Raw genomic sequence first — 24710 nt, 5'->3', positions numbered from 1 at the left:
TGCTCCTCCTTTCTCACATGCAACACACTGCAGGAGATAGTCTGTTTCACAGATGCGTTCTCACTTCTGGGAATTTGATTAATGCTGCAGTCACACCAGTGAAAATAGGCATGACCAAAATCATTGGGTCTGTGTGCAGTGAACTCGGAATCTCTTTGCTTTTGAATTAGCTGCTTCGAAGACCATTCGCAGTCAGCTGCCGTCTTCAAAGCGACTTTGGTGCAGCGACATGACGCTTAAAAGTGGCGGTAAGATGGAGTCCGTCTGCTGTTAGTTTGCACTGAATGGGGTCAAGTTGGCAATTACAGGCAATCTGTGGGGTGATAAAACGGCAATTAAGTGTGATAAAAAAAATAAAAATCGCAAATCTGTTGCCATCTGTTGCAAATCTGTTGCACAGAAATTCACATTAACCGCTTACATTCAGAAGCCAACCACAATCCCAAAGATCTGAAGACCTAATAAATTCAGAAATTCTCCACACATGGTCATGTAGTTGCTGCAGGATGGTCATTTAACTATAAAATAACTTGGTGGGCCTCTGGGTGATCAGTTAACTGCTGCAACTACTTGCAATCGGTCCCTGAATGCAAACAAAAAAAAACATAACTTTGTTCAAGTCACAGGTAAGATGTGCAGGATCAGTATACAAGCCAGACACTCGCCTACCTGCTCTGTTGTTGTATGAGCACAACAGGTCACACAGACAATGCACAGAGCAGGTAAAAGGCTGTTTAATTTTTGATGTCAAATTATGATATTTTCACTTGTTTGGTTTCATTTCTGGGCGTTCTTTAGGTTAGTGTCGGTGCCTAACGTAGCTGACCACTGTCTCATTATCTCCGTGAGGGTCTGGCTTCTGGCTTTTGACATTTGCCATGTCAAAAGCCAGGCATCTCGTGTCTTCCCATGACCACGAGATGCCTCCCACATAAACTGGTCACTCTCTATTGCTGGTTACCAATGATAACAGGCTTCTGAGTTCTGAGTTAGCCAGTGGAGGAAGCCTGTTGGTGGTGTGTTGTGAGACTGACAACAAATGTGGCTTGCGTCTTAAGCAAAGATACACATGTGACATTTCAAGTTGCAACATTTGAACACAAGTTTGACATTCTGACTTAAAAGCTAGCCAGCCCACCATTGTTTTCTAAATATGATGTACTTGTAGCAGAGTATTCTGGGTTGTGGATGGTATTAACTATTATTTATAATGAGAGAAATGGATTTTAAAAAGCTTCCCGTCATCAATTTTATATTTATGTTAACTATTACGATCAGAGCATTGGCCATTTTCTACTTATCAGTCGAGCATACCGTACTCATTAGGTTTCCACTCAAACAAACAAACCCTACACGAAGCGAGATGACTCAGGCCCGTTCTGTCTTTTTTATCACAAATTTGTTGTTCCTCTCTCTCTGTGTGATCTGCAGACACTAACAGGAAGTGTGGAATGTAAGACGGCTAATCAGCTGTAAAATTTAGAAATTGCTTGGCAAGTGCTGGAGCAAATTTATTTTTTAATCAGCCTTGTTTATTTTAAATGAATATAAGCCAGTGCGCTGAGAGCGAGAAGTGTTTAAGATCCCTCCTGCTGTAATGGTAGGACGGGCTGTTGACCAGTCAAATATGCTGCACTGCTTCAAATTAATCCCATGTTGGGTTTCTTGTTGCTTAATGAGGATGCTGGTGTTTCCATCCCCATGCTTTATGATCTAGGGTCTTATTTTGCGGTGTGCGGTGGGCTTTGGGTCTTGGACCCACAGACTTTGTGCCATCTGCAATCACGCCTTTGACTGTGGTTCACATCCATACAGCACACAGTAAGAGGCTGAAGGGGGATATATACATATCAGAGAGGGTTGTGATTATAGTTTCTTTTTTAAAAGTGTCAGCTTCTGTCTTCTGCTGCAGCTGTGCTATTCACAGACAGGCAGGGATTTTTCTCAGCTTAGAATGAGCCTTTGGGGAGGTGCACTCCTGAGGATGAGCGAGCCACTTATAATAAAGGCAGTGAGTCTGGTTTACCTCACTGGACAGAAATCAGTGCATTTCCTGCTATTTTTGGTCGTTTGATAAACAAAAACCTATCAAGATTTCACAGTATTGAAAATAATACCCTAGGGCGCTCTAAATATCCTGGTTATTAAGCTTGAGTAAATGGAGCCCAATTAATAGAAAAATAATTTAATTAGAATGCCAGTGATTTTCCTTTGGCTCACAGCGAAAGTGGTTCGAGAGGATAGCCTGCATTTACAAAAAACCCTGAATACCTTAACAATCCCAAAGACACTCTGGGAATTCATATTGTTGTCTGCACAGCGCAGAGAGGCACAGCCTAAGCCCGCACTGCCACAGAAGTGCAGATGGCGTGTGTTTTATTGGTTTTACTGTATTTGTATAATGATGGCAGAAACTTACAGTAAAAAATTAATTGTAAAAAAACAGAGTAATTTGCAGTATACGACTGCATCACTTGTTATAGGATGCGATTTGAGTTTTAATTCGACTCCAGCTCACTTCATAAATGGTTACATTGTGTCATGAAATGTAACACAGCCATGACTGCTTTGCAACGTGCTTAACTTTTACTAAAAGAGAGAGTTGGAAAGGATGTTTTATTTGAAAAATATTTTAATCCAGTATCTGATCATAACCTGAATGAAAAGTCCCAACAGACCAGTTTGCTGTACTGTATGTGGAGCAGTGGTGTAGTCTATTTTACTGTAGTAGGCATACTCCCTCGCAGTAATGTATACGCCAATGATGGAGCAGCACCTCATAAACACCACCAAACTCCCTAACACACAGAATATACAGGCCAAGTGAGATAGATGTCCCACTTTTTCAATAGCTGTAATGGTCTGACAGCTGTTGACATCCAACATATTCTATAACAATTTACGAGTCTGAAAGTCTACAATAACTGGTTGTAAATTAACTATACTCTTATTTGCATATAGTTATTGACTTTCAGTGTGTAATTCCAAATGCTTATATCATATGGGAGAATGCTGCTGTTGTAGAGCACTAAAGAAGCACCATTTGCAGCATTCTGAAATTATCGGCCGGCGATGGCCTCTTATTCTTGGTTGTTTAATGAGCTAGTCTGCAAACTGCCATCTTATGAGAATTGAGGTGGATTACATCTGACAATGTGCCACTCTAAACAAGTGTAATATATATTTTTTGACTAGAACTAGTCACAAACTGTTCAGTTTTTAATAGTTTAATGTCTGCTTGAAAATTGAAGTAAAATAACTGGGTAAATTAGCATAATAGTTAATTCCATTATCATGTTTCCGTTCATTTGCAAAACAAAACAAAATCACTCAAATAAAAGTTCTGTCAAAAAAATCCTTCCATCCACCATTTTTCTCAACTGGTTATCCAGTTCAGGGTCGCAGAGGGGAGGAGCCTATTGTAGCTGTCATAGTGTGAGTGTCACCAGTCATCTTCACATTCACATCCACACCAATTTCAGAATCTCCAATTATAATCTCGCATGCATGTCTTTGGAGTTTGAGAGGAAGCCAGAGCGCCTCGAGACCCCTGCAGGTTCAAACCATTTTCTAGGGTGCCGCCAAGGGTTGGAAGGTCTCGGGTACAACGGTCTCGGATCTCATCTCTGCTTTTTGCAGATGATGTCGTTCTGTTGGCTTCATTGACCCATTACCTCCAGATTGCACTGGGCAGTTTGCAGCCAAGTGTGAAGCATCTGGGGTAAAAAATAGCATCTCCAAGTCTGAGGCCATGATTCTCGGCCGGAAAAGGGTGGAGTGCCGACTACTGGTTGCCCTTGAGTTGCTACCCCAAACAGATGAATATCTTATGTAAGTATCTTGGGGTCTTGTTCATGAATGAAGGAAGAATGGAACAAGAGACTGACAGATGAATTAGCACAGTCATCAGTGATGAAGAAGCTGTTCCAGTCTGTTGTGTTGCAGAGCGAGCTGAGCATGAAAACAAAGCTGTCAGTCTATCAGTTGATATAATCCCACCCTCACCTGTGGTCAGGTTATCTGGGTGGTGATGGACAGAATGAGAATGGAAACAAATGGTGGAAAAGAGAATCCTCTGTAAGGTGTAGAAGCTCAACCTAAGAGATCAGACATTCGGGGGAGGGGACTCAGAGTAGAGTTACTACTCTTCCACAACGAAAGGACTCCATCACAATGCTGTGGGCATCTGATCTGGATGCATCCTGGGCACCTCCTAGGTGAAGTGTTTCAGACATATCCTACTATGAGAAGTCCCTGGACCGACTCAGAACACATGGCTTGGGAATGGTTTCGTATGCCCCCAGAAGAGCTAGAGAAGCATGAGAGGATGGATGGATGGATGGATGGATGGATGGATGGATGGATGGATGGATGGATGGAGATGTCACATTGTTATATACAAACATTTTTAGTTTTTAGTTTTCCACCTTTGGGTGTGATCGTACAGCTGAAGCACTCAGTTTTGTAGTTGTTATGCACACAGACTACTCTGTTGCCTGAACTTTGATCAGTACAATGCTCGTGTCTACCCGCCCATTTTCTTTGTGACAAAAATATAGCCCAAAAATAAAGGAAAGGGAGGACATATCCTGGGGCATTTTAAGCAGCTACAGAGAAGTCCAGGCATCTTCTTGGTGCAGATGTGGTATAAAGCAGTAAATCATGTAGTACTACACCAGTGATTTGTGGGGATGTGTGGTTACTTTGTAGCAGCCTAGTGTCATTTGCATGTAACTGTGTACAAGTGTGCGTAATAGCTCGGCGCTCTGGTGTTGCTGTGCTCTAATCATAAACTGCAGATGTATCAACATATCTGTGCCGCTGCCTTCGGATGGCTGCAGGGGATTCATGAACTGAAGCAGAAACTTGAAGCAGCTGCTGATAACAGACACTTTAAGAAACTCTCACATTCAATCATAGATAAATGCAGATGGATTTACTGGCTTTCCTGCTTCATCCATGTTCATTTATGATGTTGAATAAAAGTGATCAATTTAAATGATTTATTATTTTTACTAACCCTGAAAGCCTTATTCTGTTATTACTGCGTATTTGCTGGAATTATTAAATTTGTTATTGTTGATAAAATCTGCAAAGTGACAGCAAAGTGACAGACGCTGCAAGTCATTCTGTGCCAGCTCAGTCAAATCTTTATAAAAAAAACATATTATATGTGGAAGGAGGAAACTATGAATTATTTAAAGATTCGTGCTGTGTTTGAGATTTTTAAGTTGGTATTTACAGACAAAAAAATGTCATCAAATTAATTGTAATATTAGCAAACATAACTAAGGTAAATACAAAATACAGTTTTCAAATGATGATCGACTTTATTAGTAATTTATTAGTAATTTAAATTTAAAGTAAAAGCCCCCTGAATGAAATAAGTCATTGTGTCACCCTTGACAACTGCAACTGCTAATGAGTCTTTAAAATCTCACAGCGATGCCGCATTGGAGGTGGTGAAGGTTAAACCAAAGCATCTCCATCCGATTTAAGTCCAAAACCATCAGTTTGTTGAGTCATTCAGACGGGGAGTTGTGTGTTTCAGATATACATAATCCAAGTTCCTTTTAGTTTCAGAGCATGAACTGGTGGTCGGACAGAGAGCAGTTGTGGCAAGTCCTCAAGATCCTGAAGCAGCAAAGCAGCTCGCCAGACCACCACACGACCACCACCATGTTTGACTGTTGGTATGATGTTCTTGTTATGAAGTGCCGCAGTAGTTTTATGCCAGATAACGGAACTCAAACCTTCTAAAAAGTAAAACTTTTGTCTAAACAGTCCACAGAGTATTTTCCCAAACATATTGGGGATCATCATCGTCTCTTTCTTATGCTGAATCATGAACTCTGCAGTTCTTGTGACCTCCTGATTCAACAGTAGGCTGCCTGCTCCTGGAAACTTTCACCACTGTTTCAGATTTCTCCAGTTTTGGATAATGGTTCTCGTCATGGTTCGTTGGAGTCCCAGAACCTTAGAAATGATTTTGATAGATGTGAGTTTGCTTCTCTGCTATTCTTGAGATCGTAGGACTATGAATTGCTTTTTGAGATTGTTTAGCCCGCTTTACTTTGTCAGAAAGGTTCTATTTAAGTGACTTCTCAATTCAACAGGTCTGGCAGTGATGAGGCCTGGGTGTACCTATTGAAATTAAACCCAGCTTTGCAAAATATGTGGATAATCACAGTTAGTTCATGATTTAACAATGGCAGCAATTAATTTTTCACACAGAGTCGGGTAGGTTTGAAGAGACTTTTTTCCCTTAATAAATTAAATTATCATTTCAAACATGTATTTTTGTGTTAACTCAGCTTACCTTTGTCTAAAAATGAAATTTATTTGACGATCTAAAACATTTAAGTGCGAAGAAATCAGGAAGAGGGCAAATATCTTTTCATGTACCGGTATGTGTTCAGGTCGTGGCTTATGATACAATATATAATGTACCAAGTCAAACATCTGGGTCCATTCAAGAGAGAAGCTGAAAGTATATTATGTCCCATAATGTTTTTTTTACTCAAGCCGTAACCTCCAGGGCTGAAAAACGAATCCAATACTCTTAGTTAAAAAAAGCTCGCTATCTAGCTGGAAATTAAGCATGATCATTTGTGGCCCTAAATAACAAAACAGTCACAGCTAAAATTCTCTAAGCTGTTTGAAAATGGTAGTAGGTGGGTTTAAATACATCCATCTACTATATACAGTCTATGTTTTTACCGTCGCAGAAGAAACAGGTCCAATTCTGTACTGAGAGAGAGTGCAGCATTTAGTTGCTTCAGCATTTAACGTTGGAATTACGGACAATTACAAACTTTAGAGCATTTTCCTTTTTTGAAAATAAGTTGATGCTTTCACTGTGTGTATCCAGCTGTGTCTCTCAAACCAGAGTTCATGCAAAACCGTGAATTCTGTGCACCCCTGTGCCCCTATTTTGCCGACAGACACACCAGCTGAGAATTGGCCACACAGGTGCAAATTTCATATTCATACAGGCACACAGAACACACTTAACACAGGCAGCAGAGATATGCATTTACAAAAAGGCACACTGAGGAATGATATTAAAACCCACCACCCACACACCAAGCCAGTATACATGTGTGCTGCTCAGGTCTGCCATCTTTTACAGCCTGATAGTGTAGCAGCCAGGGGGTCTCGGTGTCTCTCGCTGGCGCTATCTCTCTCTACTTTCTCTCTAACCTCGATCATCCCAGACGTTCTCTTTGCATGCTGAGCAGCCAGGGAGTGCGGAGGGTCTCTGCTGCCCCCTGATGGCTGTACGAGGCAAAGTCTGTATCTTAATGTGAAGGAAAGCGCAGCGGTCTCTGTGGGAGTGGTGCATGTCTGTGACTGTGTGTGTGTTTGTGCGGTACACGAGTGTGGAAACCAAGCACAACCCCCGAACAGAACAAGGTTGCAATGTTCATCTCGTACGCTGTCAGGTCGAAGGGATAGAGAATGTGAAGCAGGTTGTGTGTTTGTGTGTGTGTGTTTGTGCCAAACAAGGATGTGCAGGTGTTGGTGGGTAACAACCTCCCCAGAGACAGGAAAAGCAGGTAAAGAGGAGATGGAGGAGAAGGGGAGATTAAAAGGGGGACTGTTTTAGCTCGTCTCTGAGGACAAAGATCATCTCCATTAGTCTTTTGTGTGTGTTTGTGTGTGTTTTCCCACTCAAGGTCTACACCAAGCTGGCAAAACCTGTAGTATTATGCTGCCGATTGCATCCGTAAAAGACTACCTCTAAATACAAAATGCTCTAAATACAAAAGGGTTTTTGTCTGTTTTACCCCACATGTCCTTGTATGGAAGCCAGGCTGTATCTGACACACAAAGGCAACAGTGTAGCCAAGCTTGCAACACCTGTCTTCATTTCTTTTGTATCAGGTTTTTTGGTGAGAGTAACAAGTTCAATAAGATGTTTTGGGTCATTGTTGTTTGGACTCTAATTTACACTTTTGATATTTGCTGGACTTTTTTAAATTCTGAAATAATTTTGGACTAAACGTAGCAAAACAAACTTGTGGTATGAACCCAGCATTGTTCATTTTGACTTCACTTTTTTGCAGGGTGGTGAAATTTGGGTATTTTTTGTTTTGTTTTGTCAGATGTCAGAAAATACCCTCGAAATAAGCGCAGAGGTATCAACCATACAGCCAGTGGGCTGGAACCATCCAGCCAAACATCTGGCCCATTAGAGAAGGCTGTCAGTCTCGCCCCAGCCTGAGGTCTAGAGCTCTTCACAGCCACGCTAACATGTTTTCAAGTAGGAGCTGGTGTCATTCAAAGCAATATTTGGGACTCAGGGTTTGACACACGTTCAACACCCATATGGAAAAGATTAGTATAAATTAGATATGTTGTAAAATGCACATTGGTTGTGCATGTTTTCAAGTATGTTCTAGCATGTATACATGCTAGAGGGTATGAATCTTTGTGAAATTATGATTTATGATGTATTTAAAATTGCTGTGGCTTGCTGCTGTCCAACTTTAGATCTGTGATGTGGTATTTCACAGTCACACCTTGCCTCCCAGTAATGCCATCACTGTCTTTTCTTTGAACGTGTCTGGAAAAACACTCTGGACCCAGACTGTTTATACATTTGAAAACTAAGTTAAGAAAAGACAAATGAATAAATCTCTCAAAACTAAGTAAATTATATTTCTTTAAAATGTGACAAGGATGCCACCAAACAGGCTTTCTATCCATTGTTTTCAGAGTTTGGTTGTATAAAGATGTCAAATGCCTAATTATAGATAGCAAAGCTCAAACTGTCATACAGTATAAAAAATTAGACAATATCATTGAATACATAGAAACTGAGCTGTGGAAGTGGGCATACTTGCTGCTGTCATGCTGGCAAAGACCCACACAGGCACACCAGTTCCACACAGAAAGGTGTGTCTTGTCTCCTAACCACTCAACCAACTACGTCACCCAACTTTGCACCACCTAGGTTTTCCATGTTGACTCGCATCCAAGTACTAACCAGCTCACCAGCTCACCCGACCATAACCTGCAAGACAAAACTCTGTGTTTGCATCTTTGTTTATCAATGTGCACATTTGAAAATGCAGATTCTTTAGCCTCCACCAGGGGGCAGCACTCTTAGCAAATTCCTATGCACAAAGAAAGCGCTACAAACAACAAGTAAAGTGATGAATCCAAGGAGCAGGTGTTCTTTATAATGACAGAAAATGAACTGAATGTAGAAAAGCTGGGACCTATTGCTGCTTTTGCATCTCTTATTCTGTTGTTACTGATCTTTGTAAGCGGATAGTTTATTAAATATATGTACCTATGTCCTTATTTACATCAAAAAAGGACACATTTTAGATTTTCTCTTTTTAAGATGGTATGTGGCTTTGCTTGAAATGTGGCTCAAGTGGCTTGACCTACTTGGGATGAGCTAAATGAGTTTGGCACCCCAGATAACAAATAGTTAATATCTATCCACCCCGAAGATCATTTCCTGAGAAGGTTTTCTATAGATTTTCTATTTTCTAAAATAAAATCTGGATTTTATTTTTGTCCTAAGGTGTCAATGACAGCTCGAGCGCCACAGCTCCCCACAGCGAAAGCTTTGATTAATCGTTCAGTGTTTGATTTCACACACTGATACCAGCGCCGCACCACAAGATGGATGTATCATGACCGAATTGCATCATGCTTTAATTATAGTCCCTGCAGTAACTGTTCTTACATTCCATTATTTCCTGAGTGTCTTCCCTATTAATCTCCTGATATCAGAAGCTTGTAAGAGAAAACACAAGGAGCCCAACCTGACCAATCGCACTACTTGACGTTTTCATCTGGTTGCTTTCAGCACTTCACTGTGGCAGCTACATGTGTATGTTCTATACAGACACACAGCTTAACACACTATCTATAATGGCAGCATTAGTATGCCCACAGGCCTAGAACAAAGAGAAGATTATGCATTTTTATGCCGCTAACCGCAAACCCCATCAGTCATGTTCATCTGAACAGCTACAGCTAAGGAAAAAATAAAGTCACCACACTGTCACAGAAATGCGGCGTTCCACCACAATGTCTTTATCAAACACTCGGTGACGTTTCAATTAGAAATGCTAAAAATAATGAACCTGTCACTCCGTGCACAGGAATGACTCGCTTTCTCTCTCACTTTCCCCCCACTCTTGTGCGTTTGTGCGTCTGTGTGTGCGTGATCTCAGCTGTCACTCGGGTTTTAGGGGCCCCCATTGTGACATCAAGGAGTACAACGTCCTCTATGTGGTGCCAGGCTCCGGCAAACTGCACTATGTCCTCATCGCCTCTATCATCGGAGCACTCCAGGTGGTCATCATCTGTGTGGTGGTGCTCTGCATTACCAGGTGAGTCATGCTCGAACACACACACATATACAAAAACAGCCTACTAATGAGCCTGGGAGCAGTGTTTTCCATGTTGTGTGTATCTGGGAGTTACAGACTCCTGAGCATGTAGGCAACAGCTGAAAGGTCACCGAGGTTTTGGGCACACATAGAAAGTACTGTCACGTTCTCAGGGGGCACACACACACACACATATCTGAAAACCTGCAGGTGTGTATGCAAGCACAGAAACCCACACATATCTGTATAGTCCAGCATGCACACACACACACAGACACTTGTGTTTTAACATAAGCATTTTGTATTCACTATAAAAACCCACCCACACTCAGAGCCACAAACACACACATTCACATATAGCCTGCAGCTTGTCTGCCTCTGGCTGACCTAAGCAATTTATGACATTTAATAAAAGATTTTAAAGGAGTTTTGACCGAGACAAAACTGCTCCTCCGAGCAAAGGAGGGAGGAGGAGGAGGGGCGAAATGAGAAAGTAGAGCAGGGTGAGAGGGTAAGGAGAGGAGATAAAGAAGCAAAGAGAGAATTTATAACACGAAATACAGCGACAGCAACACTAATGTGTCCTGCAGCGTAGCGATATCCATTTAACACAAAAATATACTTGAAAATTCTTCTACGAGTCGAAAGGAATGAACTTCCAAGCGAATCGACGCAGGCGAGCGTTTCAGCGGTTACTGACTCGCTCCGTCTCTGTCAAGCCGATCGAATTTGCGCGTCATTTGTTGCGTTTTATGAATGTTGCTGGAGTTTTATGTGATTTCTGTTTGTTGTAAAGATTTGCCATTCAGTTAAAGGACAAACAGGGGGAAGTGGAAAAGGTCATCCCTATGCTTTGCCTCTTGTGTAAGAGATTTTGTGACATCTTGGAAAAGGTCTGTTCAAAAGGACTTCCCTGCAAAATACCATGTTTCCACCATTTTATTTTTATTATTCGTTACTTCTGTCTTATAAAATGAACAGAACAAACAAGGCTTTTATAACTTGAACTTCTTCTGTGGAGCCCAAGCCCTCTGGTTCCTATGAAATTGTTGGCAAAGACAATATTTTGTTTGATTTTTCAAAGATGAAGATGTTAGTCATTTCCTACAAATTCAGCATCTTATAAAATGCTATTTTCTGTTTCTGTTAAAAAAAGAAAATCATCTCTCTACAGATTGTCCTCTCATTTTCCCGCTACAAAAGTCTCAAACAGGTGTTCATCTGATTTGTTTTCAGATGCTTCTTTTGTTTTTGCATCAATAAGTTTTGCAAGCAACGCTGAGTATTGCTGAATAGCATGGCTATGTACTCAGAATCACACGGAGTGCTTTGGGTTGTTTGGCACCAGAACGTCAGGCACAGATCCTTTGGATGCTGTGGGGTTGCTGGGTGGGGCTTCCATGGATCGGTCTTTTTCTGGCAGTCTAATTGGGATCAGAGGTGCTTGAAAGTCCTTCCAATGCCCTGGGATCTTTGTTATGTTCCCCATTTGGAGGTGAATGCAGCATACATCAGTGTAGCTGCAGTCACACAATCAGACACAGCTGAAACAAATCGCAAAGAGGCTGCTCAGTCTCCAGTTGTCAGGGAATACATTTCTCCCTAGCAACCTGTGGTTGCCAGGGGGCCACTAACTGGTCCCTGGCGTGACTGGAGCTTTAACAAATTTCTCAGTGACTGCCAACAACCACTTGCCAATCGATCGCGGAATGCAAACCTTTCAGTAGGTGTGACTCTCCGGTCTCTCGGCCTGGTGGATGTGGCCTTTGGGGGTTGCACGAGTCAAAGAAGCAGGCACATGAATCCCAAACTCAGACTTATTAACAGTGAACCTGAACATATGCAACATAAAAGAAAGAAGCAGGCTCTAACTGTGATTTACAAATGTGTTTTTCTTCATACTTGTTTAAGGTTACAAATTAAGCTTTACTTTATTTTTAGTATTCTTTTTTTAATACTCAATTTGTTGGTGCTGTTACATTCTACACTGTAGTCATTTTTAAAAAAAGGTGATTTATACTCATTTTTCAGTCATGTTGCGTGTATCATGAATTCTTTTGGTCATTATAATCGTGTGCTAACATCTGTGTTCCTGACAGGTGATTTACATGAAAAAGGTTTGGGACCTCTGCTTTAAAGCATCTGCATGTATTAAAGCAGCAGTCTGCCATCCATGTTTCTCCCTTTAAAGTCTGAGTTATTAGATTAATATTAAAACAGTAATTCATCTTCTTCGTGATTTTGTGTTTCAGGAAGTGCCCACGGACCAACAGGATCAACCGGCAGAAGCAGAACAATGTCCACTTCAGTTCAGAGAATACCATGCGCGCCTCCACCCGACTGATCTGAGCCCAGACACACCAGACAGAGTCCCCCCTCCACGTTACGGAGCGCTGTGGCGTTAGATGTTTCTTCCCCGCCCCCAAGTAGGCCAACCCTGAAAATTAGCATCTGCTTCCCATCACTCTTCGCCCTCTCTCCCAGTATGAACTCAAAGAATGTCCATGGAGGATGGTGGCAAAGCAAAGACAGAGCTGGCACACAAGTGAGGTGACAATGATTACACATTGGAGAAATGCTGTCATCAGTCACCGCCGCCGCCAGCCCCCTACCCATGCCCATGTGTCTCCTTGCACCTTTTTCTGAAGGTTTTTCCTGAAAAAAACTAAACAAAACACGAACTATGAGGACTCGGGAGGGGGGGGTGCGGAGAATACTGAATGTGTGTGTGTGTGAATGTGTATTAGATGTGTGCACTTTGGTAGAGGTGGGCTAGCCGGTGTCTGTTCTTTGTAGATGAGGGGTACAAAGCAAATCGGGGTAGTGCAAAGCAGGGTATCTGGCTTTTAATGAGGTGTGTGTTCAGCCTGGGAGGGGGGTGGGGGGGTTTGGGGGCTACACGTGATGCCTTGCACCTTGTGTTATAGGAGACCTTTGACAGAGGGCACAATGTTATTATAGAGCTCTCTGTTCGGTTGTGACGATGACGTCAGCTACTGTATCTTGGGTTCTATTTCCAATAGTTATTACTACGTTGTCTTGATGGGGTAATTTTTCTGTAAATGTAAATAAATAATTTATATCACGAAATGTAACATATTCTGTGTCGGTCTTTGTCTGTTTTGAAGCAATGACATGTTGGTAGTGTTTATTAGTGTCATAATCATAATCTGTATCACCATCCATCCATTTTTCTCAGTGTTTTCCTGTTTCTCCAGGGGGATACTGAGGCACGGTGAGTTATTGGTTTACACCAGTGTCCCCCTTCCAGGTGGAAATGCCTGGAAAATCTCCAAGGAGAGAATGCCTGTGGCATCCTGACTGGATTTTGGAATCACCTCACCTGGCTCTTTACGACATGAAGCAACAGTCTAGTTCCACACCTACACATCACTCTTACCTTATTCAGACTTAGTTAAAATAGGCCAGTTTAAGTCAATTTTAAAGGATGGATTGGTCATACACATACTGCATATGATCTGGATCTCACTTTTTCTCATGTGACAGTTTCATTTGTGTGATTGTTTTGTGTCAATATGGGATGGATATAGGTGTACCCCACCTCTGGCCCTGTGGTAGCTGAAGTTGACTCTGCACACAGAGCTCATGGCCATCGGTGGAGGCTGGAACTTACATAATCTCAGAGATTGAAAGCCTTACTTTTTGTTTTAGCTGTTTCTTCATCACAATGATCCGAGTTACTGTTGACATCACACCAATCTGCTCAGTCAGGGAATCGGTATCATCAGGTAATCATCAGTCAGGTATCCTTCTATCCTTAACAGTGAATCCACCATTCTGAAGCATAAGACCAAAGCCACAGGAACTCAATCCAGCTGCTTCACACTCAGCTGTACCACATAGAAAAAGTGACACAAAAACCTGTGCTGTGATTGCAGTTCTATAGGATGAGTAAATAGTAATCTGCAGTAATGCAGATCTTGTGTTGGTTTGTTATGATGAACAGAAAGCTGAGCACGAAAGTGAAGCTGTAGCTTCACTATCAGATCAGCATTCTCACCCACATCTATGGCTGCACGTGCAGGGTAGTGACCAAACAAGTTGACAGGTTGAGGAGCTCAGTGTTTTGAGAGGGAGTCAGAGTAGACTACTCAACAGTGCAAGTTGAGGTGGTTCAATGCATCTGACTAGGATTACCTTCTGGACACCTCCCAGTTGAGCTGTTTTGGGCATCTCCAAATGGGTAAAGGTCCTGGGCTAGATCCAGGACGTGCTGGTGAGATTATGTCTCTCAGGTGGAGTTGGAGAAGGTGGCTGGACAAAGGAGGCCTGGGTATCTCTGTCCCCACAACCCAGACCAGGAGAAGCAACAGAGGATGGAAGGCTAAGTTGCCAGTTCATACTACTTTATATTGCAGGGTAAAGAGGTAAAAACTTTAATATTATGACAAATCTGAGCATGTGCCTGTCAAATGTGGGGAGGAGGAACTTCTTTTTAAGTTGACCTCTGAACTGAGCTCAGGGAGGAGCAGCTGTCCCTGAGGAGAAAGGGGGAAATGGCATAGAGAGATTTAGGGTCTGCATGATTTCTTTTGGTTTGGCTTCCTTGTATAAAAGCTTAGATTTTGTGAGTTATTGCCCTTCCATTATTCAGATGTCACTCAGATGACTGATAACGGTGGTTTTGATCGACTCATCAGAGGCTTATTCGTGCAAATCAGCTTGCAGTCATTATTCATCTGCCTCAAGCTTCCAGCAGAACATTGCTCACTAAGCAGCACTGTGATAGCAGGAAACATCAGAACTACAAGAAAGTGTCACAAGTCCGATTGTAATTCCAGACTGAAAGTTTCTAACTTGGTAGTGCACAGAACTCTGTAACACTGTGGAGACTACATCAGCTCTATCTAAAACACAAGCAGACAGATCAAAAATGAACACACCGACATCAATACATCAAACTCTGATGAGACAGAGAAAAAAGCCATCACACAGAATTAAAGAAAGATGGCAAAACACTGTGAAGTGCTGATGGGTGGAAGGATCTCTAAACTACCTTTCAAGAAAGTAATAAAGCCCTGAGGTGGGGTAAAATAAAATGCCTTTTCAGCATTAGGATAACTATAGAATGAAAACGGCGCTTTGCTTCTTAGAGCTGAACTCCCATGAGGGGAAGCAACCCTCTGCTTTGCATCTTTGTGAAGCAGGGAATTTAAAACCCCAAACACAGCTCAAAGCCAAATTTTAACATAAAGCCTTTTAATTTTTTTTTTACAGTTACACTATAAGTCATATTGGAATTATTTTGCATTGAATAAATTACATATCTATGACTTTCATAAAATTTTATTCCACGCTATATCTGGTATTATAAACTAATTAAAAAGTTTATTATTTTTTTATTAAGTGAAAACTAGATGATCACAAAGTCAGTTAAACTTCAGGAATATCAGTCTGCTCAGTTAGGAATCAAAACATCTTTGTCTCTGGTGCAGAGTGCCAAGTGTGCCCTTCAGTTTTTTGAGGAGGGTATTAATTTACTAAATTACTCTAAAATCTGAGTTTTAATTAAACGCATATGGTAAGAAGGAGAGTAGTAAATTAGGCTCCACCCACCTTATCCAGCCACAACAGTAGTACTATACAGTGCTACATCAGCTACTGACACATGAACATAATTACTGATGGTGTTAATTACTCTTACATGAGTTCCTTTCTGCACTGAATGCTTTTACTTTTGATACGCCAACATTATATTAATATACACTTATAATGAATTCAGTGCGAGTTTGCTCAGCTGTTGTTGTTGGGATTTTTTTCACCTGATTCCTAAAACTAAACTATAAACTAAAACTAGGAGAGAAAAAATATTTTTGTTACTTTTTGTTACTGTGAATATATAAATATGTATTAAGTGTAATTATTATTTATTTATTTATTTTAGTTGTGGTCAGTTTGATCAGAAACTTGGTGAATCTGCTTACTGAGGAGATGACTTTGTTTCACGTGTTGTTGTATTATTGTAAAATTCTGATCTTCTCCATTTTTTTCCATTGAATCACCAATTAGATAATAAAGGACGAAAATAAACCTTGAGTTAAAACGGGCACTTTTTAAAAACTGTTTTAACAGTAACAGGTAACCACAGTGCAACAGGTGTCAGCCGCCACCAGATGGCGCTGCATTCACCGGAACTTGACCTCAGCATGCGCCTCTTCTGTACACAGCCGCGTCACAGATGCGGTAACATCACTGAGAAAGTGTGTGTTTGACGAGCTGTGCTAAAAAGTGGAATCACGGACTCATCAGAACTCATTTCTCATATCGAAAGTGTTTGTGTAGTTGTCGTGGCCGAGTGGTTAAGGCGATGGACTAGAAATCCATTGGGGTCTCCCCGCGCAGGTTCGAATCCTGCCGACAACGAATTGATGTTTTTAAAAACCGGTAATAGGGACGTGAGGAAATCATTACTGCTTACTGGAACCGCTATGTTTCTCTGTCATTGTATCAATTTCACGGCACCTGTTTGACATTAAATAGTATAAAACACTGGCATTACTAATAACCTCATTGTAGGTGCTGTTCTATTTAAGCCCAGAGTTCCTAATAAATGTGATTAGTAACACCTGTCTTTATTTATGTCAAAACGTCTGCTGCATGGAAAAAGGTCTGTTCGAGGATTAAAGCTGATTTCCTTTGGACCTGACTCATCCAGTCACGATTAACGTGTAGCCTTCTTGTTGCCTGTACAGATGATTTAACTGTGTCCTCCATATTTGAGGCTTTTACAAGTTGGGGGGGGGGGTGTTGTTTGTTTTTGTTTTTTTACAGATATCTAATATGATAATAGGTTCTATGGGGTGACCATATTTTGATTTCCAAAGAAGAGGACACTTGGCCCAGTCATGATGAAATTTAATAATAATACTGTTTGCTTAAAGAAAACTTTAACATATTTAAACAATGCCTTCTCTGATGGTGAATGGTGAAATAAAATGTCATATAGGTTTTTCCAAGTCAACAAATGCAAAAAACAGAGGATGGTTGGTCACCCTATAAGTATTGATTAAACCACCGATTTTTTACAGAATGAGTTACAAAATTACTTTTTTTTTTCCTGTGGGGCTGTTGAAGGGCGAACTGTAGAATGCACACTTCTTGAGACTTCTTCCAGGCGCCACCTAGTGCATTAAGAACATCAAAGTCACATTATTATGGGAATCGGCAAAAGACTATCCCAAAAAAGGAAAAGTTAACAATCCTAGAATTCTGCTCTGGAAAATCCTGGGTCATTTTGATAGAACTAATAACTTTAAACAATTACATAACCTATGCAGAGTTTTTTATGGAATATTCAGGAAAGGATACATTTCATGTAGCAGTAATTATAAGTATACAAAGAACAACAACATCTAATAGCACTCACATTTCCCTCCATTTTCCCACTTGCAACAAACTTTACCTCTTTAAACCTATAAGGAAGGGCGAGCAAGGTTGCTGTTGTATCAGTATCTCATAATGGAAATTGTGTAGTGTCACAGTACACACTTTACCCTTCACCCTCACTGAAATTACAAAGTAAAAAGTCATGGTTTCTTGCAGTTCAGTCATTGGTACACCCACTTATGTGTCTGCACAGAACCTGGCAGGACCCAGTCAGTGTAATCCTGTCAGTTTCCTGTCTCCCCCTGCTGCTTTAGGCTCAGATCCAATGGGCTCTAGGCCAGGGAGGAGCAGGAAGGAAATCTTTGTGAATGTCTGAGTATCTGCTCTCAGCTGAGACCCTGGAGTCTGGCAAATGCTACAGCTGATAACAAGTTCGCCCTCCAATATTTACAATTCTTCTTGCTCTTGGCATTCACCTGTTGTTCGGTTACGCACAGATACAGTAAAAATAAAGAAACTATTTTCTTTAACCTGTGCTCTGTATTGCATGCACTGTCTGTTTTACCACCAGAAGTGATATGAACATTACTTTTATTTCATTGGATGGTAAAGTGCAAACTGCGTCCAGGACAGAACCAACAGTTTCATACTGATAACACAACTTAGGCTCTTTGCAAGCATTTGCACAGACAGCATGCTAACACAAAGCAAGCCAAGATCCCAGAGTGATGATAAAGCTGAGTATAAGCTGACCCCAGGCCAGCAGACAGAGCCTGAACTTCAGCAGGTAATAAAGGCAGTGATGAGCGGTCAGCATTGCACCAGCATAGCCTCCATTGTTACTTGAATCACTGTGACGATTGCTTTGAAGTTTCTCTGGGTTGGTTTTCATCTCTGCTTTGCATTGTTAGTTTTGTGTTCATACATAAAAACTAAGAGAAAGATGCGTGTTCTCATCAGCACAGAGATTTGTGTTTGTGTGCGGAACTGTAGTCTAAGGTTTGTGTTGCTAACTGGAAGTTATGTGGCAATGTGTAACACAAAAAATAATATAATGAGTAGTGTATCAAATTACTTTTCTGGGGAGTAATTAACCCTCTCACCCATAGTGGTCACTACATTGAACAGCTATTCAAAGGCTGTTTTCTTGTATTTGTGTCAGTGTTGATGGTATACTTGCACATAAAGCACCACATTGGACACTGATGTGTCACTCCATACAGTGTCTAAGCATTACGTTTTGGTGCTTTGTACTTCTATTGTAAAGAGCCTAGTTATAAAACTAATGATTCTGCTTGATTTCATCTTCTTCAGGAAGATTATGCAAGAACAGAACATTTATTTTCCCGCTTCTTTAAACTGTTTGATCCTATTTGCATTGACAAGCATTTAAAGGCCTCCTGTTTCTCTTTGCAAGTCAGCAGACTCTGCAGAAGATTTGAGCTTGTCAGGTCTAGTTTTGTTTTCTCTCACCCGTTACAACCCCTCTGAGCTGCAGCCGTAATAGTGGAGCGGAGGAAGAAGACACTGCCAATTTTTACTGTGGATGCAACTTCAAATTTAATGTGAGTCTGAACAAAGACCCCAAATGGACAATAACACCCACGGTTTGATTCTATGTTCACCTCATAACAACCTGCGCACATCAAAAAGAAACCCTGTAGACCAGAGCGCATTCAGGACTGGAATCTGACACCTTTCTTAGAAATGCGTGACTCCTCATCTTGCTCCTTTTGTAAACAGCATGTTCAAACATGCAGTCTTGCTTTCCAGGGTAATGAAACACGAATAATCTACATACCACTAAAAAAAATAATAATAATAACATATTCTCTACTTGAAGATCTCCCTCTGGAAAATTACAGGCAGTGCTGAGAGAAGTACCCGTGATGAATTAAAAAGAAAACAGTGAAATCAAACCATTTTGCTAGGAGGCACGTGGCTGTGTTTCAGGAACCCTCACTGGGGGGAAGCACCAAGCTGAATGACTGGGCAAGAGAGCCCTCACATTGATTTTACAATCAACAAATGGCATTTCAACCACTTTTTGCAGGGAAGAATTGGCTCATTGGTTTGAAAATTGATGGTGTTGTACACATGAAAACATGCACACTTGACCAACGAAGAAGTACACAAATGCCAGGCATTCCCTCACATTCTGAGGGCATGTGTGTAAAGCTCACCACCTTGGAAATTGGTCCATTAGCTCCAGAATTGATAGCATCGCAGAAACACACACCAAAGAAAACACACGCACACACTCTAGCAACGTACAAGGCCACCTTTAAGTGAGCGTGTGTCTAACACACGCTGGTCTGTGAAAAAGGGTCATTTAAAGATCCATCGCCATCTGTTACGGTCCCAGCATGCCATTTTCTCCTCTGTGGGGGCCTTTGATTTAACGACAAAAGGGTAACATTGCTTCCTTCCTTCCCACTGTGCAACCAGACATCCAGTCATAGCTGGTTATACAAATCAAACACTGCCGGGCATTCATCGCATCATCACAGGTATGCCCACCTGTGAGGGATTGTTGCTGGTAATCACAAACATTAGGGGTCCCATTTAAACACTGATCAGGGACTGTTTGTTGTGGTTCTTGCAAATATCACATAACCAGAGAAAACTAACTATGGAGTTTGAGTAGACAGATGGGTGGTTAGATTTGAAATACAGTTGTTTTTTTTGTTTTTTGCAGATTTGCTGGAAAATCAGTTTTGTGGTTTCCAAAAAATCTAAATCTGTTAATCCAAAATTATGTTTTGGGAGATTTAAAGGCCTCAAAATGCCTAATTATGTCCAACATATGAGTTAGTTCAAAAGCACAAATCTATTGTGTCCTGTTGTGTATTGGTCCTACTTTGGTAGGAATTTGGGTCTTTTGTCTTGGTCTTGAGCTTTGGTCTCTATAGCTAATTCCCAAGCTCACCCATTTAAATTTTGTTAAAGGGTTTAAGGTTTGTCTTCATGAATAACTTGGTGGGACAGCAGGTTTTGACACAGGCAGCTGTAGGTGCAATTTGTCTTCTAGGTCTAACTACTAACTGGACTCCATGATCACTAGCACTCAACTCTGTTGGTGCCTTTTGGAGCAATTTAGATGCAGTTATAGATATAACATGCAAAATTATATCCAATATTTTTAAGCACCAGTTAGACAGTATCTGTCCTGGTGACAAACCTGGAAAGTCTTCCTATCGTCAGCTAATAATTTAATACTGTCTCATGCAGATGTTGCTCTAAAAATCCAACTTGCTGGTAACAAAAATATCCCCCCACCCAACTGTTCTCCTTATCTCTACGCAACTTTTTTTAGCCTCTTTTTGTTTGTTGTTTTGAATTTAGGACCTGCAAAATCCATTCTCGGTGGGACAGCAAAACCTTGTCTTGGTCACCGAAGTAATTAACACCAAAGTGATGATCAAATGGATTTAGAAAGTCAAGACAAAAAACTGAGCAAATAGAAGAGTGTGTTGTATCTTGCTAATGCTGGAGCAGGTTTTCCTAAAAAGTAGACTGACGTGTATTTAAGATGATGAGTAATGTTTTTGTTTAATCCACTGACAAAGGTCCCAGACTTAAACATCACTGTGAATTCAGTATCCATAATGCACATGCAGCAGTTAAATAAAAGCAAAGATTCACTGAACTATCTGTCAGATAAGCTCGACACGAGAGCTGAACACTTGAAATTTCAGAGCATAATATCTGAGAGTATACAAGAGTCTGTCATTAAATCTGGTACAAATTCTGCCTCAGGGTCTTTCAGTTGCATTCTTGCATCCACAAACATGTCCTGAAACAACATGCAAAGGATGGGCGCCATTTTTCAAAGCTGACAAACTGATACAGCTAACAATGACAAGGAAGCACGGTACAAAAAAGCAGGAAGAAAGATTAAAGGTGCTCCATTGTTTGAGAAGCTATCCCTGTCAAAAAGTACAATGTTAAGGTGAAACAGGCTTCTTCTTCTTCTTCTTCTTCTTCTTGTGGCAGAGGTCGCCACAGCAAATGATCTTCCTCCATCTCACCTGATCCATCCTATTCTATCAAGCAAACCCTCTGCATGTCCTCCTTCACTACATAGATGAATCTTCTCTGTGGTCTTTCTCTTTTCTCCCTGGCAACTCCACATTCAACATCCTTTGTCCAGTATAACCACCTCCTCTTTACATGTCCAAACTATCTCAGTCTTGTCTCTCTAGCTTTGTCTCCAAACCACTTGATCTGAGCTGTCCCCCTCATTTCTAATCCTGTCCATCCTGGTCTCTCCCAGTGAAAATCTTCCTCCTGTCTTTTTATCATCACGACAGGTGTCACTATCACTATCTTGTAAACTTTCCTTTTTACTCATCTCCACCTGCCCCACCCTGCACTCTCTTCTTCATCTCTTTTCTGCATACATATTGTCTGTCTTACTTCTACTGACTTTCGTTCCACTTCTCCCCAGAGCATACCTCCTCCTCTCTAGGCTCTCTTCCACCCGTCTCCACTATCACTATGGATTACAGTATTGTCTGCAAACATCAAAGTCAATGTCTGTCACCACTGCAAACAAAAAGGCACATTTTTAATTACCGGTAATCAAACGGGTTAAGTTGCCTTTAGAAAAAGAGGAAAGTGAACCAAAACTGCTGACTTTTTTGCAAAGAGATTCTAAATGATCCCCCATGCATGAAACTGCATGTCAGATTCAATGAAACTAGTTCATCAACTATTCTTGAATGATTAGTCATCCACCCAGATACTTTGCCAGCAGCCAACGGTTACAGCCACTCCCCCTGCTGCTGGTTTTCAAGCAACTCCAGGTATGTTTCCCAGATACAAAGGATACAAAGCTCGTTTAATCAATATAACTTGCAGAGGCTTGTTTGCTCAAAGGATTGGATATTGTGACTATGATTCTTTTCTGCAGTACTTTCAACCACTGCTTGTTTCTGCAGTTAAAAGTTGGATTATGGGAATTATTTTTTCATGAAAAACAAGGAAAATACTAACCGAAACTGCACCTTTCAATTCAATAAAAACTGCCCAGTTGTAATGTAGGAAAAACCTTCACTGAATGGTCAGAAATAGGTCATGCACTTGCAGCCTCCAGAGGGCAAATACATCAAGTTGTATAGATATACTCCCGCCAGCTCCAATAAAGACCTCTTTATTGGTTCCATCTTATCTGCAGGAAAGCTAAAGGCAAAAATAAGCAATGCAAAATTCCTTCACATAACAGAGGAAAAGTGTGAAATGTATATTTGACCATAAAGAACACTGGAGGGACTCAGGAAAGCATACGTGTTACAGAGATCACAGAAAAGAGGAAAGGAGGAAAAGTGGGAACAGAGGAAAGGACAGCAAAGGAAAGGAAGGGGACAGCTGGAAAAATGACAGGATGGGGTTACCATTCCCTTCACTCTGTCCCCTGGGTGAAAGTGGGAAAAAATCTGAGTTCAAAAGCTAGGAACAAGAGGTCACGCTTTTATGTTGACTAAAGTGTGCATCTCTAAGGGGAAGAAGTGACAGAGAGAGGAGGTAGGAAAAACTGGAGTCCAGAGTTAGATGAGGAAGGAAATTTGTTTGGGCGAGTTGTGTCTAGCACTTCCACACTGCTCTGACAGCTCTTAGGCTTATTGGGCAAGTCACCTTGAGAAGAGGTGTTGGTCTTGGATGTTGGCGTGGGAATCTGTCACCTTTGAATGTACTGAAAACGGGGAGCTGGAACAGGAAAATGGAAAACTTTTGTTGTCTTGTAAATAAAGGCAGCAGTCTCTTTTTGAAAGAGCAGAAGTTGTCGAATTTTTAGGGTCATTCAATCTTGAGCAGGGAGCTCAGTATGAAAGATGCAATGAGGGGGGGGGGGGGGGGTTGCAGTAATGGGATCAGAGGCACCGAATGCTCAGCTGTTCCAAAAATGCTTTTACTGCTGGTGACAATTATTAGCAATTGTTTTGCATAAAGGCAAATATAAGCTGATCAGTTACGGAAGTAAAAGCAGGGCACAGCATGAGTGGCTGTGCAGCTTAATCGCAGGTACAATCGTTAGTTTTGGCAGCTTCTGAGCTATAGTGCTGTTGGTGGAACAGAAGATAGAATCTACAGATTGACTCGGACATTTCAAATAATATGTTAAATGAGTTTGTTTGCATATAGTAGGGATAGATCATAGGTGCTAACACAAGATGGATGTGGAGAGGTACTGTTCTCTTGTGAGTGGAACACCCACGATATGCGTTAATGCTGGCAATGAACGAGTTCTTGGATGAGCGGACAGATGCCACTCTTCTCTTTGCTTTTTATTTGGAGACACAGAGTCGACTGAAGCAAACAAAGCGACTTGAAAGCTCACTAATTAGCATACCTCCTTTATGGCCAGGTCACTGCACCTGGTCAAAATATAGTCCATGCTGCAGCCTCCCTCATAAAATTCCATGATGTCATTCTGTACTCTTTGGTTTTAAACGAACAAACAAATTACGTGCTAATGGATGATAAATGAATGAAGTTTCATGCGCTGATCGGTATATTTTGCAAACACTGGACATGCATTTTACAACTCTATCTTTGTGCTAAGCTAACTGAGCCCTGACTGCAGCTTCTTCTTTACAGAAATGCACAACAGAAGCAGGACCACATGTTCAAATGCAACCCAAGGCAGCAAATAAGCACATTAAAGTAACAGAGATGTAATAATTGTTATCAAAAACAGAGAGATTACTTTTTTATGAATGTGATTTGGCGGTGGCCTCTGCCAGCTTTCTTTTTATGCTTGTTTTAAGGTGTGGCTTTTTGCATGAGCTACAGTAGTTGTGGAAAACCTAATCTGAGCTTAGGGGTGGGACAGTATTGATCTTAGATGAGACAGTTGAAAACCAAACCAACCAAGCCTTTACTCTATCAGGAAGAATCCAATAAAACTCGGGCGGGGGCTTGACTACCTTGTTTTATTAGCTTTGATGTACAGCAGTTTTTCTGTTTGGGGGGGAACCAATGACTTGGCTGAACACACTTGCT

The 24710-nt window shown here is 41.1% G+C and overlaps 1 protein-coding gene and 1 non-coding gene across 2 annotated transcripts in view; both read left to right on the top strand.

Annotated features, from left to right (window-relative positions):
• The window catches only part of tmeff2a (transmembrane protein with EGF-like and two follistatin-like domains 2a), a 136760-nt gene extending 123507 nt beyond the window's left edge, over positions 1-13253 (top strand). Inside the window, exons 9-10 of the mRNA XM_013911749.1 lie at positions 10128-10358; positions 12611-13253. Of these exons, the coding sequence (XP_013767203.1) occupies positions 10128-10358; positions 12611-12707 (328 nt within the window). The 3' untranslated portion in view covers positions 12708-13253. The remainder of the gene's footprint in view (positions 1-10127; positions 10359-12610) is intronic.
• Positions 13254-16660: 3407 nt separating this feature from the next.
• Positions 16661-16742, top strand: trnas-aga (transfer RNA serine (anticodon AGA)). Its single transcript has one exon. It is a non-coding gene; the product is annotated as a tRNA-Ser (tRNA).
• The last annotated feature ends 7968 nt before the right edge of the window (positions 16743-24710 follow it).

This window comes from Pundamilia nyererei, unplaced genomic scaffold (genome assembly GCF_000239375.1).
Source record: "Pundamilia nyererei isolate P.nyererei 1_Seehausen unplaced genomic scaffold, PunNye1.0 scaffold00071, whole genome shotgun sequence".
NCBI classification, from domain to species: domain Eukaryota; kingdom Metazoa; phylum Chordata; class Actinopteri; order Cichliformes; family Cichlidae; genus Pundamilia; species Pundamilia nyererei.
This window is presented reverse-complemented; position numbering and strand designations above follow the sequence as displayed.